General features: G+C 54.6%; 1 protein-coding gene across 1 annotated transcript in view; it reads right to left on the bottom strand.

Annotated features, from left to right (window-relative positions):
• ARHGEF17 (Rho guanine nucleotide exchange factor 17) overlaps window positions 1-18,209 on the bottom strand; it is a gene marked incomplete at both ends in the record, with an annotated part of 44,476 nt that overhangs the window by 9,070 nt on the left and 17,197 nt on the right. Inside the window, 7 exons of the mRNA XM_080363913.1 lie at window positions 60-169; window positions 1,096-1,146; window positions 1,412-1,588; window positions 1,981-2,073; window positions 2,387-2,503; window positions 2,764-2,946; window positions 5,464-5,541. Coding sequence (XP_080220039.1) covers window positions 60-169; window positions 1,096-1,146; window positions 1,412-1,588; window positions 1,981-2,073; window positions 2,387-2,503; window positions 2,764-2,946; window positions 5,464-5,541 — 809 coding nt within the window. The remainder of the gene's footprint in view (window positions 1-59; window positions 170-1,095; window positions 1,147-1,411; window positions 1,589-1,980; window positions 2,074-2,386; window positions 2,504-2,763; window positions 2,947-5,463; window positions 5,542-18,209) is intronic.

Here is an 18,209-nt window from a genome sequence, read left to right as displayed (position 1 = left end):
CAGGTCAGGTGGCGAGGACAACCCAAAGGGTGGTTGTTCCCGAGCATGGTGGTACTCACAGGCTCATGGAGCTGCGGCGGAGGGAACCCGACTTGCGCTTCAAAGTGGTGCACACCAGCAGGTCCGTGAAGAGGAAGAAGGAGCGGTCCTTCTTGCCACCCACCGCCTTCTGCAGAGCCATGGGAGACACCAAGGGGTTAATGTCCCCATGCCGCTGGTGCTGCAAGTGCTCCCTGCCTCAGTTTCCCCCATGAATTGCCTTTGCACAGGGAGGAACAGGTCCCAGGCCAACATCTGCATAGGGACTGGCCATGTCTTCTCAGGGATGAAAGGGGACACGGGTGCAACAGCCATACCACCAAAGCCACAGGGTCCCACTTGCAGGGAAGCCCCAGGGCCATGGCAATGCTAAGCATGGGGTCACCAGGACACCTACAGTCCTCACTTCCAGCCTCCCTGTCCACCCCTGGCCTGGGGCTGCTCTGGGCTCTCTTGGCCTCCTGCCTGCTCCCAAACCCATCTGATCTGTTCCCAGGAACTTGGGAACTTTATATTGTCTCCATCCACCTGTCACCCATCCATCTGTCTAGCCATCCATCCATTCATCTTCCATCTGTCTGTCCATCCTTCCATCCATCCATCCACTCATCCATGAATCCACCCATCTTTCCATATGTCCATCCATGCATCCATCCACTCATCCATCCATCCATCTGTCCATTCTTCCATTCATCTTTCCATCCATCCATCCACTCATCCATCCATCCATCCACTCATCCATCCATCCATCCATCTGTCCATTCTTTCATTCATCTTTCCATCCATCCATCCATCCATCCATCCATCCATCCATCCATCCACTCATCCATCCATCTTTCCATCCATCTTCCATCCATCCTTCTTCCATTCATATTTCTATATGTCCGTCCATCCATCCATCCATCCATCCATCCATCCGTTCCTCCACCCACCCATGGCCTCCCCTGGGCACAAAGCCACCCCACGCCACGCCACCACAGCCTCCCACTGCCCTGTGCAGTGCACAGTGCCACAGCCCTTCAGGGGACACGAGACAAGGGACCATCCCCCTCTTACCACTTCCACCACCATCTCCTGACGCAGGAACTTGCGGAGCGGGGCCTGGAGCTGTTGGGACAAGGAGGCTCATGAGCAGGTTGCTCTGGGAGGAACCCTCACAGGCTTTGTCCCTGCAGTCCCCACACCCCACCGACTCAGATCTGGCACCCTGGCCCCTTCCCAAACCCTCAGGAGCCCACCAAGGCCAAGTGATAATGGGGAGAGCAGGATCTGGAGGAGAAAACAAGTGGACCAGCCTGTTATGACCCAGAAAGAGAAGAAATAGTTGCATTTTGGGGAGAAGACCAATCCCAGGTAAGAGCCCCATACGTACGTCCTCCATCCCTTCAATGTGGGACTCGATCTCCTGCACGATCCGGGCGTTCCTCTCCACCTCCTCCGCGCTCTTCATGCCCTTGTTGATCCTCTCGGCCACTTGCTTGATGTTGCGTTGGGCATCGATGAGAAAGGGGTGGTCGGGGTGGTCCTCTGGTGTGTGCTTCAAGAGGTCCTACCATTGGGACACAACCAGGATGTCACCAGTGATGCCACCACACTCCCAGGTTAACCCCCCCACTGGCTGCTGGGGATGGAAACCAGCCCCGTGCTGGAAAAGTTTTGCAAAGAAACGAAGCCTTGAGCTTTGACCACCACCAGATTGGTCTTCGCTACCTTCAAAGTGGCCACCAGCTTCTGAGAGCACGTCAACACCTTGCACAGAAACCCAAAATCCATCTTTGGAAGTGTTCAAGGTGAGGTTGGATGGGACTTTGAGCAACCTGATCTAGTGGAAGATGTCCCTGCTCACGGCAGGGGGTTGGGCTAGATGAGCTTTGAAGGTCCCTTCCAATCCAAACCATCCTATGATTCCATGAAAGCGTGTGCCCACCAGCTGGCACCCACCTTCACCAGCAGCTCGTAACGTGGGATCCTCTGCACCGGTTTGATCATCAGGTCGGACAGCGCCTGCTTCTCCTTGTTCTCCCGCATGCTTTGCTGCAAAACACCAGTGGGGGACAAAGATGGGACCGTGAGGTGGGACACATCAAGGATCCAATGTCCCACCAGCCCAGGACCTGAAGCAACACTCATTTGCATTTGGGACAACTCTTTTTTACACTATCTGGAGTGACTCTGGTTCATATCAACCTGACCTCTTCACAATAAAAACAAGAAGAAGGTGGGAGGAAAAATCCCAGTTTAACCATATTTTGCTCCTATTAACCTCCGTACGGCCCTACCAGCAGCCTTGCAGGTGGGTCTGAACCCTGGCCAACATCTACAGAACCATCTATGAACCAGGACCCACCTCCAGGAACTTCATGAAGGCCGGCCGGGCTTCCTTGGCGATCCTGACGGCATCCTTGGCGTTGAGGAAGTTATCAATGTAGGCGGAGTAGATGTTCACCAACACATCCTTGGAAAACTGGGTGAAAAGGGGGGGAAAAAAGAGGGAATAGGTCCAGCATGGACCTCCTGGGAGATGTTGCCACAAGGGTTAATCCCGACTCTGGTTTACACTAAATCAAGCCTGGAGATCATTTCTTGTTCTCCAACTCAGACATATTTGGCCCATCATTTAATCACTCCCGTCTCCTGCTTCAAAACTTGTCCTGCTGAGGCCATGGCCAAGAGCTGGAATGTCTGGGTTCCCTGGGTAGGAAACCCACCCTGTGAGGGACATACCGACTGGACAAGGAGATCGCCCACTTTCTGCTTCTCGTGCCAGTTCTGCACGCAGTCGTGGATCTGCTCCAGGAACTGCTCGTGGTGCTCCAGCAGCTCAGGGATCTGGTCAAAGATCTCATCCACCAGCGATGGGTCACACAGCAGCGAGTTCTCCGGCTGCTTCAGTGGCTTCATGTAACCCTGCAAGGACACCGAGGCATTGAGGTCCCCATAGATTTCTTCTCCCATCTCTTCAGTATGAGTTTTTCAACCCCTGTAAATACAGGGATTGGTGGAATCCTTCAGGAGTGGGTTCTCCCCGTGAATGTTGGGCTGTGGGACTCATTGTAAATCATTTTGGTTGGAAGAAGCCCCCGAGAACATCAAGTCCAACCATTAACCCAACACTGACATTAAACCATGTCCCTGAGAACCTCATCTACACATCTTTTAAGCACCTCCAGGGACAGTGACTCATCAGAAGGACCAGACAGCACTGGGTCTCAGCAGGTTTTGCACCCCAGCCTCTCCCCATCCCATTCCATCCCACCCAGTGCATCCCCAAGTGGATAGTGGGACAGGCCTCCATGAGGAACCCCTAAAGCATGGTGTCTTCTGTTGTCCAGCCATGGCCTTGAGAGGCTGCAAACCTTTGCTGTCCTGAGCCTTGGTCACCTTCATCTGCTCCAGAACTTGACTCAGCTGGGGAATCGTTGCAGCATGGCCCAGAGTTCCAGAAGCCAGTGGGTTCCCAGTGGGATTTAGGGTGTTTGGGACCAGGAGGGGCTGGAGCCAGTGGGGTGGATGCACCCAGGTCAAGCTCTGGACCACTTCATCCAGCAACCTCTCTTGGGCAATGGTCAACAAGTGATCCTCAAGGTCAGCAGGAAAAGCAGGACAAGAGAAGGTCTTCTGCAAGGCTGGGTGGGTGGCTCTGCTACAAAACCCCTTTCCTCCTGCCATGGGGCAGAGCAGCACCCCCAGGAACAAGGGGGATGGAGGGTGAGGAAGGTCTTCTCAGGCCTTGCCTCCTCCTCAGCCCAACCAGTACAGGGTGTCGGTGTCCTTCAAGATGTTAGCAGGACCACAGGGCTGAGTGGTGAGGACAGGACCCACCTCAAGCAGCTTCAGATATCTCCATCCAAGCTGGTAAAGGAGGAATCACCCCCCAAGGATGAGGTTCCTCAGGTTGATGGTAAGTATCTCATGCAGACCCAAATTAGAAGGGTCAAATCCTTCCTGAGGCTCCTCATCTGCTTCACCTGCTCTACTGTGGCCACCACATCCAGCAGGAGTGGGGCTGGGCTGCGCCATCCATCCCACCCTCTATGAAACTGAGGAACAGGAGACCAGATGGGAGAGAGGAGGACAGAGACAGCCCCCATCTCGGCACACGGTGCCCATGCACCATCTGGCTTGGCTGGAAGATGATGCTCCAAGGTGGTGCCTGTCCTTGGTAGCCACCATGGTACGTGTCACCAGACCATAACATGGATCCAAGCACCTTGTCTCAGTTGAGATCTGGGCTGGGGACATCTGGAGCTTTGTGACTCCCCCACAGAAAGCCAGAGACTCCTGGTTGCACAGTGACAGGATGTGTCCCGTGGGCAAGAGCTCAGGCGTCAACAACCTGTGGCTCCCACCCATGTCAAACCAGTCCCGCCAGTTGTGAACTGGTGAGTCTCAGCACACTCGTCCTCTCCAACCAGCCTTGTGTGTCATTTCAGAGGATCAGACAGATCTACCAAGACACCACCTGACCCCAAAAGAAGCCCCAGAACCAGGGTCTTCTCACCCCTCCAAGCCAATATCTGCAGTAGGAACAGCCTTGAAAGGTCATTCCCTCCTGCAGCAACATCTGGCAATGCACATCTGGGTCCACCATGAGGACGTCCTCACAGGGATTTATTGGGAAAGGTAGGTGTTGGGATGGTGGGTGTTCCATGTCCTCATAGCATCATTTTGGTTGGAAGAGACTCTTAAGATCATTGAGTCCAACCATGACATGGACATGTCCAGGAGATGTCTACAGGCACCACTTTATATCTAGCTCAGCAGAGCTCTGTTATTTTGGTGTTTCCACCTACAGCAATGTGGTTGGACAACCAACACGAATGCCAACATGTACACCAACCTGCCCCATGTTGACCACCATTAACCTTCTGAAGCACCTTCATTAACGTCTGAAACATGAGGTGGACCTTCTGGTCAAGATGCTCCAGAGGGGTTGGAACCAGCTCAGTACAAACAAAAGGGACCTAGAAAAGCCCTTGGCTGATGGCTGCAGGTGATGACACTGAGCAGAAAATGGGGAGACGTGGGAAGAGGGGTGACAAGGGTCCCTCATGGTGCGATGGCCATCAGCAACAGCCCAGGAGATGGGGTGCAACATGAGGAAGAGCTTTGAGGGATGAGCATGGGAACAGGCTGGGGAACATGATGTCCCTCAGGTGACAAACCACCAGGAACATTATAGGCTTGATATAGGGGACAGAGGTGACCCTGAAACCCTGCTCTTGACACTCTTGACATGCTGTTCCCACCACAAGTCTCGCTGTTCCCAACATTTCCACTTCCACCCATCCCAAATCCATCCCTGTGCTGACAGCGCACCCACAACTGGGGGTCCAGCTTGGGGTCCTGGGGATGGTGACAAGCAAGGGATGGTCACACCATGACATGTTTTGGGGTGTCACATCCCCGGCCATGTCGCATTACCTGCATCAAGGTGCGCAAGGACTCCACATAGGACTGTTCTGTGTCCAGCAGTGTCATGATGACGTGTTTCCTCATGTCCTGCCCGGTTGGAAAGAAAAGCAAAAATGAGTTTTTGGGGTGGTGGGGGGCATGGGGAGATGGTGGCGTGGGATGGTCCACCAGCCTTGGGGAGGAGATGGGTCAGGATCTTCTTGGTTGTGGGGCTCGGAGATTTTGGGTGTGGGATGTGGAGACCCCAAAAGTTTTGGGTGTGAGAGGCTCCAAGGGCCTTGAGTGCAGAGACACCCCAAAAGTTTTGTGTGGGGATACAATCCAGAGACTCTGTGTGTGATACACCCTAAAAATTTGAGGTACAGAGATGCTCCAGAGACCCTGAGTATGAGATATCCCCACAGTTTTGGGTGTAGAAATGCTCCAAAAGCCCTTAATTCAGAGACACCCCAAAAATTTTGTGTATGGAAGTGATCCAGAGACACCCCAAAAGTTTGGGGCGCAGAGATGCTCCAAAGGTTCTGGGAAAGGAAATGCTCTAAGGAGCTGGGTATGGAGATACCACAATGGTCCTGGTCATGGAGACCATCTGAAGGCCCTGAGTGCAGAGACACCCTGAAGACCATGGGTGCTTGGACACCCCAAAGGCCAATGTGGGCTTGGAAATCCCCAAGGCCATGAGTGCAGAGATGCCCCAAGGGTCCCAAGTGTGGAGATGCTTGATGGACCCGAGCACAGAGCCATTCCAAGTGTCCCATTAATGAAGACAACCCAAAGTCCGTGGGTCCAGGGACACCCCAAAACCTGAAGGTGCAGAGATGCCCCAAAACCCCTGTGGACAAGGACCTTCTAAAGGTCCTGGGTGCTCGGACACCCCAGCAGCCCTGGATGCAGGGATGTCCCACGGGGCCACCACAGCATGTAGAGACCACGTTCCTCTAACCTGCTGCTGACGGAGCCACCAATGTCCCCCATCTCCTCATGGAATGAGCCCATGTCCCCTTGGCCATGCAGGGCTGTGTGTCCCCTAGTGCTCCCAGCACGGACACAGGGGCCATGAAGCTGCTCTTCAACCTCAGAAGGACCATCCTCACCATGGGTGGAGGCCACCATCTCCCCAGAGGTCCCCAGGGAGCCAGATCCTGCTCGGTGCTTGAGACCAGAGCCATGCCTCAGTTTCCCCACTCACCCACCAAGCTCATATTGGTCTTTCCAGCCAAGCAAGGAGGAAACTACTTGTCCAGAACCAAATATTACGGTGATGGGTCAAAGCTACCCCAGGAGATCTGCCCCCAATCAAACACAGCGATGCCACCAGGGATGCCAGCTGAGACGTCCCTACTTCATCACAGCCTGAAGTTCATGAAAATTCTCACTGGTGGATTAATTTGTTGTAATTACGAGCTGAAAGGCACCTACCACCCTGCCTCAGTTTCCCCAACCCTCTCACAACCCACTGTTTTCTACCTCAATATGATGCTCCCAGCTTTTTCGGGAGCCATCCCCTCCCAGGACTGAAGCCAAGGGTCAGATCCATGAGCTGAACAGGCTCAGTACCGCACACCGTATGATTTGCATGGCGGGGGGGAGATGCAGGATGAGGCCCAGCCGTGGGGAAGGGGATTTTTTCCCACTGGGGGGGGGGGAAATTCCCACTGGAATGAGCAGGAGATTGGGGGTAACACCCCACCCTGGCAGGGGGAAGCGGTACCCAGGATGCACCCAACGGCATCCCTTACCCCTCCTGCATCCCTTATGCCCCTTGCATCCTGTACCCCAACAATCCCATAGCCCCCCCGCTGTGGGGCCAACGGTGCTTCAGTCTCCATCTGCTCTGCCTGGCGACCCCCCCACCACCCCCCAGTCTCATCCTGCCCCCCTAGGATGCTCAGCACCCTCGGGATCAACCCCTTCCACAACGGGAATTGGGGCATTTCGCCCCTAGTGATGGTTTAAATCAGCACCGAGGGTGGTGGCAGCGATGGCTCCAGCCCCCGCACCGGGGTAGGAGCATCCCCCCCCACCTCCCTGCAATCCAGAGAACCCCCAGGGGGGCGTCGGGTTGAGGATGAGGATGGAGCCGCCGTTACCACGGCAATCGCGGTCCAGACCCCGCAAGTGCCGGGTCCCACTGCCCGCGCACGTGTCCAAACATGACGCACCCACTCACCCCCCCAACACATCCCCCCCAAATCCCACCAGACACCCCCTCGACACCCCCCCCCAAATCCCTTTTCTCATCACCTCGGTCCCACCGCGACCCTTCTCCGGCAGCTCCTCGGCCGCCCCGCCGAGCCCGGAGGCGGCGAAGGCCGCGTCGATGCCGTCCCCGATGTCTCGCATCTCCTCCAGCGCGATGGTGAACTGCGCCAGAGTCCTCACCATCTGCAGCATGCGGGTCCCGGGGGGTCGGTCCGTCCCACACAGCCCAAGGAATCCAAATTTTTATATATATATATATATTTATATATTTATTTATATATATATATACACCCCCAGGTTCCCCCCGTTAGAATAGCTGGAACGCCAGGATGCAGCAAGGAGGAGCTATTTATAGCAATGGGGTTCTGGGTATGTATATATATATATATATATTTATATATAATTTTGTTGTTGTTTTTAAATATAAAGAAGGCCTCCCAGAGAGCGGCTGCAGGATGCGTGTTGCTGCGTCCGTGGCGGCACGCGGGTCCCCCCCCGGCCCCGGGTGCTACCCAGGCACGGGCAGGCGAGAGCGAGCGGCGCTGGAGGCAGAGCCGTGCCCACACGCACAGACGCGCGCAGATGCAGGCAGGGCCGGATCCTGCTGGGGGGGAGATGCTGGTGGAGCTGCTTTATGGTGGGGTGCGGATGGCTTATTTGTTTTTTTTTCGGGGTGGGGAAGCTGTATAGGTGATGCTGGGTTGGGATGCTCAGCATCCTTGGGGTGTCTATCCCTGCTCTTGGCAGGGGGGTTGGATTAGATGAGCTTTGAAAGTGTCTTCCAACCCAAAATATTCTATAATTGTATGACCCCCATCAATGGGGGGGGCGGCTTCCAGGTACCGTGTCCCCCTGCTTGATGTTGACAGGGAAGCTCAGGCATGGAGCGAACCTGCCCCCCCCCAGCTCCACATCGTCACCTACATCCCTACTTGCCAGGTGATGCGCACCGCCTGGATCTGTTTGGAACGCTCCCCTCCTGCTTCGTTAATTAAATCTAATTAGCCGCTCACCCCGTTTCCACAGTAACGGCGTGCAGCAGGGCTGCGTCCTCCTGTTGCAGCCAGTGTTATTTCCTCTTGGTAAGGAGGATAATGAGCATCTCACCCCAGGGAGGGTGCCGGGGGGGTTCATAGCACCCATCCTGCCCTCCCCACAGCACCCTCCCTGGGGTGTATGGCAGAGAACAGTCAACTCGGTGAATATAATGAGAGGGGAGGTGCAACAGCCTCAAATACACCCCCTCACTGGGGTGAGGGAGGATGGACTCCGCAGCACTCAGGATGGGCATGATGAGTGCCTGCGCTGCACCCGGTACAGCTAATTGCATTAGGGGTAATGAGGATGTTTGCAATCAGCAGCTCCTGTGACTCGTTCTGCAGCACCATGGTCATCCCAGACCCATTTCTGTCGCAATCCCAGACTCATCTGTGTTGCAACCCCAGATCTGTTCAGGTTGCAGTGCTGGTTCCATTTGGGTTGCAATCCTGAGCTCTTCCAGGATCCAATCCCAGACCCATTTCTGTTGTAATCCCAGACCTACATGTGCTGCAACCTTGGGTGTCAATCTCTGGCCCAGCAGGGTTGCAATCCAGGGCCCATCTGCATTGCAATCCCAGAGCCAACTGCATTGCAAACATGGGTCCATTTGGATTCCAATCCTGGACCCATATGGGTTGCAATCCCAGATCCACTTGGTTTGCAATCCTGGGTCCATCTGGGTTGCAGTCTTGGGCTCATTTGGGTTGCAATCCCCGATCCATGTGGGTTGCAATCCCAAACCCATTCCTATTGCAATCCCAAACCCATCAGAGCTGCAACCCCGTGTCTGTCTGCATTGCAATCCCAAAACCGTCTGGGTTGCAATCCCAAACCCACCTGGTTGCAACCCTGGACTCACCTGGGTTGCAGTTCTGGAGCCATTTGGGCTGTAACCCCAGAGCCATCTGACCTGCAATCCCAGACCTGCTTGGTTTGCAAACCTGGATCCATGTGAGTTGCGCTCCCAGTACCATTCCTATTGCAATCCCAAACGCATCACAGCTGCAACCCCGTGTCTGTCTGCATTGCAATCCCAAACCCATCTGGTTGCAATGCTGGATCTGGGTTGCAATTCTGGACCCATTTGGGTTGCAACCCCAGAGCCATCTGGGTTGCAATCCCAGACCCACTTGGTTTGCAATCCTGGGCACACTGGGGTTGCAATTCCTGATCCATCTGGGTTGCAATCCCAAACCCATTCTTGTTGCAATCCCTGACCCATCTGGCTTGCAATCCCAGACCCACTTGGTTTGCAGTCCTGGGCACACTGGGGTTGCAATTCCTGATCCATCTGCGTTGCAATCCCAAACCCATTCCTGTTGCAATCCCAAACCCATTCTTGTTGCAATCCCAGACCCATTCCTGTTGCAAGCCCTGATCCATCCAGGTTGCAGTTCCAGACCCCCTTGCTTTGCAATACTGAGTCCATCTGGGTTACAATCCCTGATCCATCTGCATTGCAATCCCAAACCCATCTGTTTGCAATCCTGGACCTACCCAGGTTGCAATTCTGGACACATTTGGGCTGTAATTCCAGAGTAATCTGGATTGCAATCCCAGTCTCAGCTGGTTTGCAATCCTGGGTCCATCTGAGTTGTAGTCCCAGTCTCATTTGTCTTGCCATCCCTGATCCATCCATGTTGCAATCCCAAACCCATTCCTGTTGCAATCCCAAACCCATCTCTGTTGCAATCCCAAACCCACCAGGGCTGCAACCCCGTGTCCGTCACCATTGCAATCCCCAATCTATCTGGATTGCAATACCAGACCCACCTGTTTTGCAATTCTGGGCTCAACTGGATTGCAATTTCCAATGGATTTGGGCTGCAATCCCAAACCCATTCCTGTTGCAATCCGAGGCCCATTTCTGTTGCAATCCCAAACCCATTCCTCTTGCAATCCAAGGCCCACTCTTATTTCAATCCCAAACTCATTCCTCTTGCAATCCCAGCCCCATTAGTACTGCAATTCCAGCACCATTCCCATTGCAATCCCAGAACCATTCCTATTGCAATCCCAAACCCATTCCTATTGCAATCCCAAATCCACTCCTCTTGCAATCCCAGCCCCATTCCTATTGCAATCCCAGCCCCATTCCTATTGCAATCCCAAACCCATTCCTATTGCAATCCCAGAACCATTCCTATTGCAATCCCAAACCCATTCCTCTTGCAATCCCAGCCCCATTCCTCTTGCAATCTCAGCACCATTCCTAGTGCAATCCCAAACCCATTCCTATTTCAATCCCAAACCCATTCCTCTTGCAATCCCAGAACCATTCCTATTGCAATCCCAAACCCATTCCTCTTGCAATCCCAGAACCATTCCTATTGCAATCCCAAATCCATTCCTGTTGCAATCCTAGATCCATTCCTGTTGCAATCCCAAACCCATTCCTCTTGCAATCCCAGCCGTATTCCTATTGCAATCCCAAACCCATTCCTATTGCAATCCCAGCCCCATTCCTCTTGCAATCCCAAATCCATTCTTGTTGCAATCCCAGCCCCATTCCTATTGCAATCCCAAGTCCATTCCTGTTGCAATCCTAGACCCATTCCTATTGCAGTCCCAGCCCCATTCCTATTGCAATCCCAAGTCCATTCCTGATGCAATCCTAGACCCATTCCTATTGCAATCCCAAACCCATTCCTGTTGCAATCCCAAATCCACCTCTGTTGCAATCTCAGCCCCATCCTCATTGCAATCCCAGCCCCATCAGCACTGCAACCCCGGGCCCATCCGCATTGCAATTCCCGTTCCACCCGGACTGCAAACCCAAACCCCGCTCCTGCTGCAATCCCTGCCTCACTCAAACCACAACCCCAGCCCCAGCTGTGATGCCGCGATGACGGTGACCCGGCCGCTCCGCCTGCAGTGACACCCTCAAATCCTCCCATGGGATCGCTTGTCCCAGCCGGGGGGGTGGGGATCCCTCCATCAAATATCTCCGTCGAGTCGATCCCTTCATTTAATCAAGTGGATTCTCCAGTGCCTACTATTAAGGTTGAGCTTTCTGAAAATCCCGCTCTTAAAGCCACCCCAACCTCTTGGGACATCACCAGGGAGGGAGGATGGATGGATGGATGGATGGATGGATGGATGGATGGATGGATGGAGAAGGGTTAAACCCATCGCTGCCAAAGGAACCAGGCTGGATCCCGCTGGGCATCGAGGGGCCCAACCGAGGTTTATCTCGCCCCGTCACCCAGGAAAGAAAGAAGCCGGAGCGACGCCGGCCGGCCCCGCCGCCCCCCCCGGACCCCCCTGCGCGGCCCGCAGCCCACAGGAAATTCCTGGGAGTGTTTGGCCACTCCGACAGCGCTGCCTATTTTTAGGACCGTCTAAAATATGAGCCCGGTTATTTTTAGCAGCGCGGCTCTTTGTAAACACCTTTAGGTTTCCTTTCGGACCAGCTTCTTTTTTATTTTGCAATCTGGGTGTTTCCTCCTCACCTCCCCCTCCCAAAAAAAAAACCCCAAAACCCTCCTGGGTAAAGCCCCCGGATCCCTTGGGATGGAGCCAAGAGGCTCATCCCCCATCCCAAAGGGTTACACCAGCACCGCGAAGATGCTCCATCCAGCACTGGCGACTCAATAGCACCCCAAACTTTAGATGGGGGGGGGATCAGGAAGGGGGTTTTCCCCAATTTTCCCCTCTGGCATCGGAAATACAACCTTCCCAACCCCTCCTGGCCTCCCAAGAAGCACGAGAGCTCTCCTAGCTTGTTTTATTCTCTTTTTAAAGTGCAAATCCATCATTTTGCGATAAGGGAGGAGCTTGAGCACATTAAAACGTCTTAAAATATTAAAACAACGACCTGGCAAATCACATCCTGCCCCCATCCCCTGCAAACCAAGAGACATCGATGGAGAAAAGCCCTAAAAACTTCATTAAAACTCCATTTTTTAAAGAGAAATGGGGTTTTAAGGGGAAAGGAGTGCAGGCATATATATCCATGAGGAATCCCCCTTGTCGTAGCAACCTGTGGTCCTTGAGCCCAAAATGACACCACGTGCACATGGGCGCATGTAATGATGCCGCTCGCAGCCACTCCAAGGAGCAAACCCGCATCTCATGTCACGCCAATGATGGGAATGGTGTCACCAAAGCCGGGGACGTGCGGGCGGGTGTCACACGCGCTGTCACCACCCAGCTGGGATGCTAAAATCACATCCCGTGGGAGGGGGGATCTCCGTATCCCCAGAGACGCCGTTTAACCCCCAAATTCCCTTTGTGGACCCGTAACACGCAGCGTTTCTCCAAGATCAGCGGTGTAAGGAGTTGTGCCAGGGCTCAGCCCTATTGCAGGGATTCGGACCCCAAAAAATACAGATTTTGGAAAAATCCGGAGCGTTTTGGACCATTTTGGGAGTGGGATTTGCCACTCGGGGTTTTCCCAACCGGCAGCTGCCAAAGGAGGAGCCCATCCTGCTTCAAGCAAAATTATTCCCACCCCTTCAAAATGTGCCAAAATGTGAAGGATAAATAAATACAAGTTGTTTTTCCCTCGTTGTGGCTTGTCCCCGCTGCGGGAGGGATTCTCTAGGGTCTCGTAGTAGGGTTTTGCTAAATCTTGGCACCTCCTTGAGATCCCCATTCCCAGTTTGGAAGAAATAGGGATTTCTGCACCTTTTCTTTCCCTAGGTGTTTCTTCCTGGGGGCAGATCCCACTAGAGGGAGCTGGGACATAGTGGGAGCCTATGGGGACAGTCCCCTGCCCTGGGGAACCCACAGTGCACCGTGAACACCCAAGTTTAACAATTTTAAAGCACTTGGCTTTATTTTTACCAAAATCCCATTAAAATAAAGCTCAGAAACAAACCCGGGTCATCTTCAATCTAGCCCAATGTGATGAGCAACCGGTATCACCCCGACACGTAAAACTTACTCGCATGGCCAAAAAAGCCCCTGGCTGGCACCATCACCTAAAACAGGATGATGCTATTACATCCAATTCTGTATTCCCTCAATCACTTGGTTTCTGGCAGGAAAAGCACTTGGAAAAATCACATTATCTCCTCTGAGGGTGTTTTTAAGCAGGAGGGTTGACTGGGTTCTATAGGGCTCTCCAACCTTCGCCTCGGGGTAAATGGGGCTCAGCCATGTGTCCAACACAGCTCTGTGTCACATGGGTAGAGAGACAGAAGCCACCAGACAGGGGACAACCTCAGTTTGCTGGGTACCAGCCCCTGGCATCCCTGGGTACCAGTCACCTCCATCCCTGGGTACCTGCCATCTCCACATAACAGAATCACAGAATCATTTTGGTTGGAAAAGCCACTCAAGATCATCGAGTCCAACCATAATCCACCCCTGGCACTGCCCCATGTCCTGAGAACCTCATCTCTGTGTCTGTTCAACCCCTCCATGGATGGTGACTCCAGCACTGCCCTGGGCAGCCTGTTCCAATGCCCCACAGCCCTTTGGGGAAGAAATTGTTCCCCACATCCAACCTCAACCTCCCCTGGCGCAACTTGAGGCCGTTTCCTCTGCTCCTGGTGCTTGTTCCTGGGGAGCAGAGCCCGACCCCCCTGGCTCCAAGCTCCTTTCAGGCAGTTCAGAGATCAGAAGGTCTCCCCTCAGCTCCTGTTCTCCAGCTGAACCCCCCAGGTCCCTCAGCTGCTCCCATCACCCTTGTGCTCCATCCCTGGGTACCAGTCACCTCCATCCCCAGCACCAGCCTCCTCATCCCTCAATCCCAGTCCCCCCATCCCTGGGTACCAGCTCCCTGCATCCTTGACACCGTCAGGCCACATCTTGGAGAACCCCCCATCCTCCCCACCCCAGGGGACACCAGGACCTGTGTCGCAGCAGCTGGGCCGTGCCCGAGCCGGGCTGACGCCGCGCAGCATCACGTCCGGGGTTGCATCCCCTCCCTGCCCAGCCGCTCGCTCTTCTCCCACGGGTAAGAAAAACCCAAACTGCTTTCCGTAGCGTAACATTCTTGAAAGGAAATAAGAGCATAAATCAGCGGCTCTGATTCAGCTCCACTTCGGTTACTAATAATACTCCCGGTGTTTATTCGCAGCCCTGGCGTTGGAGATGTTTGCTTTTCCCTCGGTCGTGGTTTTTCCCAGGCTCCCAGCTCACAGAGGAGCTTTGGTTTGTTCAGGGATGCTCCCATAGAGAAACCCGGCGGCACAACCGCCTCCGGGACAGGGAGGAAGAGGAGGAGGAGGGCAGCTTCAGCCCCAAATGGATGTGCTGAGAATTTACTTGTTTTCCCTTCTCTGACTTCTCGGCTGCGGTGATTCATCCCGAGAGGACACGGCCCGGCTGGAATTCTGCTTTTTAAGTGTGAGAAAAAGCCAGGAATAAAACAATAATAGAGGAATGGGAGCAGCTTTTGGGTGGAAGGATGCTGGACATCCCGGCGAGCGGCAGCCCCGGGAGCGGTGCCGGTGGGACAAGGAGCCGGCACGAACCTCATTTCCCAAAGCAACAAAAATTCATCCTCTAAATGTGATTTTCCCATGGGATTTGCACTCAAAATCAGGATTTGCATCAGCATGGGTGCCCCCCTCCCCGATGCTCACCCTGATTTCCACCCCCCCCCACCACTGCCATCCATTCCCTGACACATTTGCAGAGCCCTTGCAAAACTCATGTCGCTATGGTCCAGAACCCCACAGAGGGAGCTTTGCCGGCCCCCCCTGTTTCCATCCAGCCCTTGCCGAGCCCCTAAAGCAGCTTTCACCAAATATGGAAGGGTTTTTTTTTGCCTCCCGGTTTTCGGCACGCCGGCCGCGGCCCAAGAGCGCAGCTTTCCAGATGCTGAGGTCAGCCCTGCGCTTCTCCACCCACCCCGTCCTTCTCCACTGCCTCCCAGCCCCACATCCACTGTGCCCCCCCCACTCCCCAACTCACTAGCACCCCTGGATGCCACATCAGCTGCTGGCACAAGCCACAGCACCCCAAAAATAATAGTCATTGGGGTTTTGGTCGGGGGAGAGGGAAGCCAGGGAGAAGAGTGCCCAATGGTGGCACCCGTTGGCATCACTACCTACATGTGGGTAGGAGGTGCGCTGGGTGGCTGGTGGCATGGGGTGTGCATCCAGGTGAGGGAGGCACAAACAAAATTGGGGTACCCAGGAGGGCACCGGTCTGGCACTTGGGGTGATGGGCATCAGGAGCTGATGGACACCAGAAGCTAATGGGCATCAAGAGCTGATGTGCACTAGGAGCTGATGGACACCAGGAGCTGATGGACATCAGGAGCTGATGTGGACCAGGAGCTGATGGACACCAGGAGCTGATGGGCATCAGTTCCCGATGGCCACCAGGAGCTGATGGGCATCAGTTCCTGATGGACACCAGGAGCTGATGGGCATCAGGAGCTGATGTGCACCAGGAGCTGATGGGCATCAGGAGCTGATGTGCATCAGGAGCTGATGGGCACCAGGAGCTGATGGGCATCAGTTCCCAATGGGCACCAGGAGCTGATGGGCATCAGTTCCTGATGGGCACCAGGAGCTGATGGGCATCAGGAGCTGATGGACACCAGGAGCCGATGGACACCAGGAGCTGATGGGCATCAGTTCCCGATGGGCACCAGGAGCTGTTGGGCATCAGGAGCTGATGGACACCGGGAGCTGATGGGCATCTGAGAGCCAAAAGGCATGCAGGAGCCACTGTGCACCCTGGTGCTGGTAGGCACCCAGCAGCCATTGGGCATCAGGAGCTGATGAGCACCAGGAGCCAATGCGCATCTAGACCTCCATGTGGACCCAGAATTCTGAGGCACCAGCAGCCAAGAGGTATCCAGGACCCAAAGGGTGCGCAAGAGTTGATGGATGCTCAGAAGCTGATGGATGTCTGGGAGCCACCCTGGAGTCCATGGGCACCATGGAGCTGATGGACACTCATGAGTCTGTGGGCACCAGGAGCTGACAAACACTCAGGAGCTGATAGGCACCCAGGAGCCCATGAGCACCCAGAAGGTGATGGACACCCAAGAGTTCATGAGCACTCACGAGCTGATGGGCAACCAGGAGCCCATGAGCACCCAGAAGGTGATGGACACCCAAGAGTCCATGAGCACTCAGGAGCTGATGGGCACCCAGGAGTCCATGGGCACCCAGGTGTCCATGAATACCCAGGAGCTTATGAATACCCAGGAACTGTATGGACACCCAGAAGTCCATGAGCACCCAAGAGCTGATGGACGCCCAGGAGCTGATGGGCACCCAGGAGTCCATGGACACCCAGGAGCCCCGAGCAGCCCCTGTCATGCCCTTGCCCCAGCCCTTCTCATGCCCCACCACCTGGCTCCATACCCTTGGCAGCAGCTGGGGTGCCACCACCAGAAGAAGACCCTCTTTGTGCCTACACCAGCCTCCATCCCCAGCATCACCCATGCCCCACAGACACCCAACCCCACAGCACCCCAAACGTGGCGGGTCCTCTTGCCCAACACGGCTGCAACCGGGGAGGCAGGGAGCTGGTGTGGGGGGGCACCACAGACCTCACCAGGAACGCTCACATCTCACATCACATCACAGCAAGGCAAGAGGTGACACCTTCTCTGTCATGTCATTGTCACAGCGGCACCATGGGATGGGGGGGCTGCAAAATAAAAAAGGGGCATTTCGGCATCTACTGACCTGTGCCAGGATCGGACGACCAAGGGATGAGTCCCCTCTCTGCTTACCGAGGCTCTGAGCCATCTACATCCCATCTCAACAGGGTTTGGGGCAACCAAAAAAACCACCCAAAAATAAGGACCAAAAATGATCCCCTACCGCTAGCAATGGCGTTTCTGCCGAGGGGTCAAGATGAAACCTTTCCAAAAAATTTTAAAAAGCAAGAAGGAGGATGCCAAACGAGGGCAGGACGAGGAGTTTGCTGCTACTCCAGCTAAAAAAAGCAGGAAACCATCTCCTGGGCTTGGAGATGCCAATCTTTTCAAGCAAACAACTCCCTGCTTGTTTTTTTTGGAGAGTACCAACGGGATTGGGAACGGCCAGTCACAAATAGCAACTCCACTGCACCGCCAAGGAAACATTCTCCAGCCCCAGGAACCACGTGGGGATGCTGATGTCCCCATGTTGGGATGGTGGCTCCTTCAGAGGGGAGCTGGTGGTGACCATTCCCCTGTTGGGATGGTGGTTCTTTTGGAGGGGACCTGCTGGTGGCCATCCTTCTGTTGGGACAGTGGCTCCTCTGTATGAGACCTGGTGGTGGCTACTCTACCATTGGGATGGTGGCTTTTCCAGAAGGGACTTGGTGGTAGACATCCCACTACCATGACGGTCACTTCTCTGGATGGGACCTGGTGGTGGCTGTCCCCACACAGGGATGGTTTATTTTCCAGAGGCAACCTGCTGGTGGCCGTTACCATGTTGGGATGGTGGCTCCTTCAGAGGGGAGCTGGTGGTGGCCATTCCCACGTTGGGATGGTGGCTTTTCCAGAGGGGACCTGGTGGTGGCCATTTCCATGTTGGGATGATGGTTCTTTTGGAGGGGACCTGCTGGCGGTCATCCTTCTGTTGGGACAGTGGCTCCCCTGTATG

This window comes from Nesoenas mayeri (assembly GCF_963082525.1).
Source record: "Nesoenas mayeri genome assembly, chromosome: 1".
In the NCBI taxonomy this organism is placed as follows: Eukaryota; Metazoa; Chordata; class Aves; order Columbiformes; family Columbidae; genus Nesoenas; species Nesoenas mayeri.
Note: the sequence above shows the minus strand (reverse complement) of the source record. Positions and strands in the feature narration are given on the sequence as shown.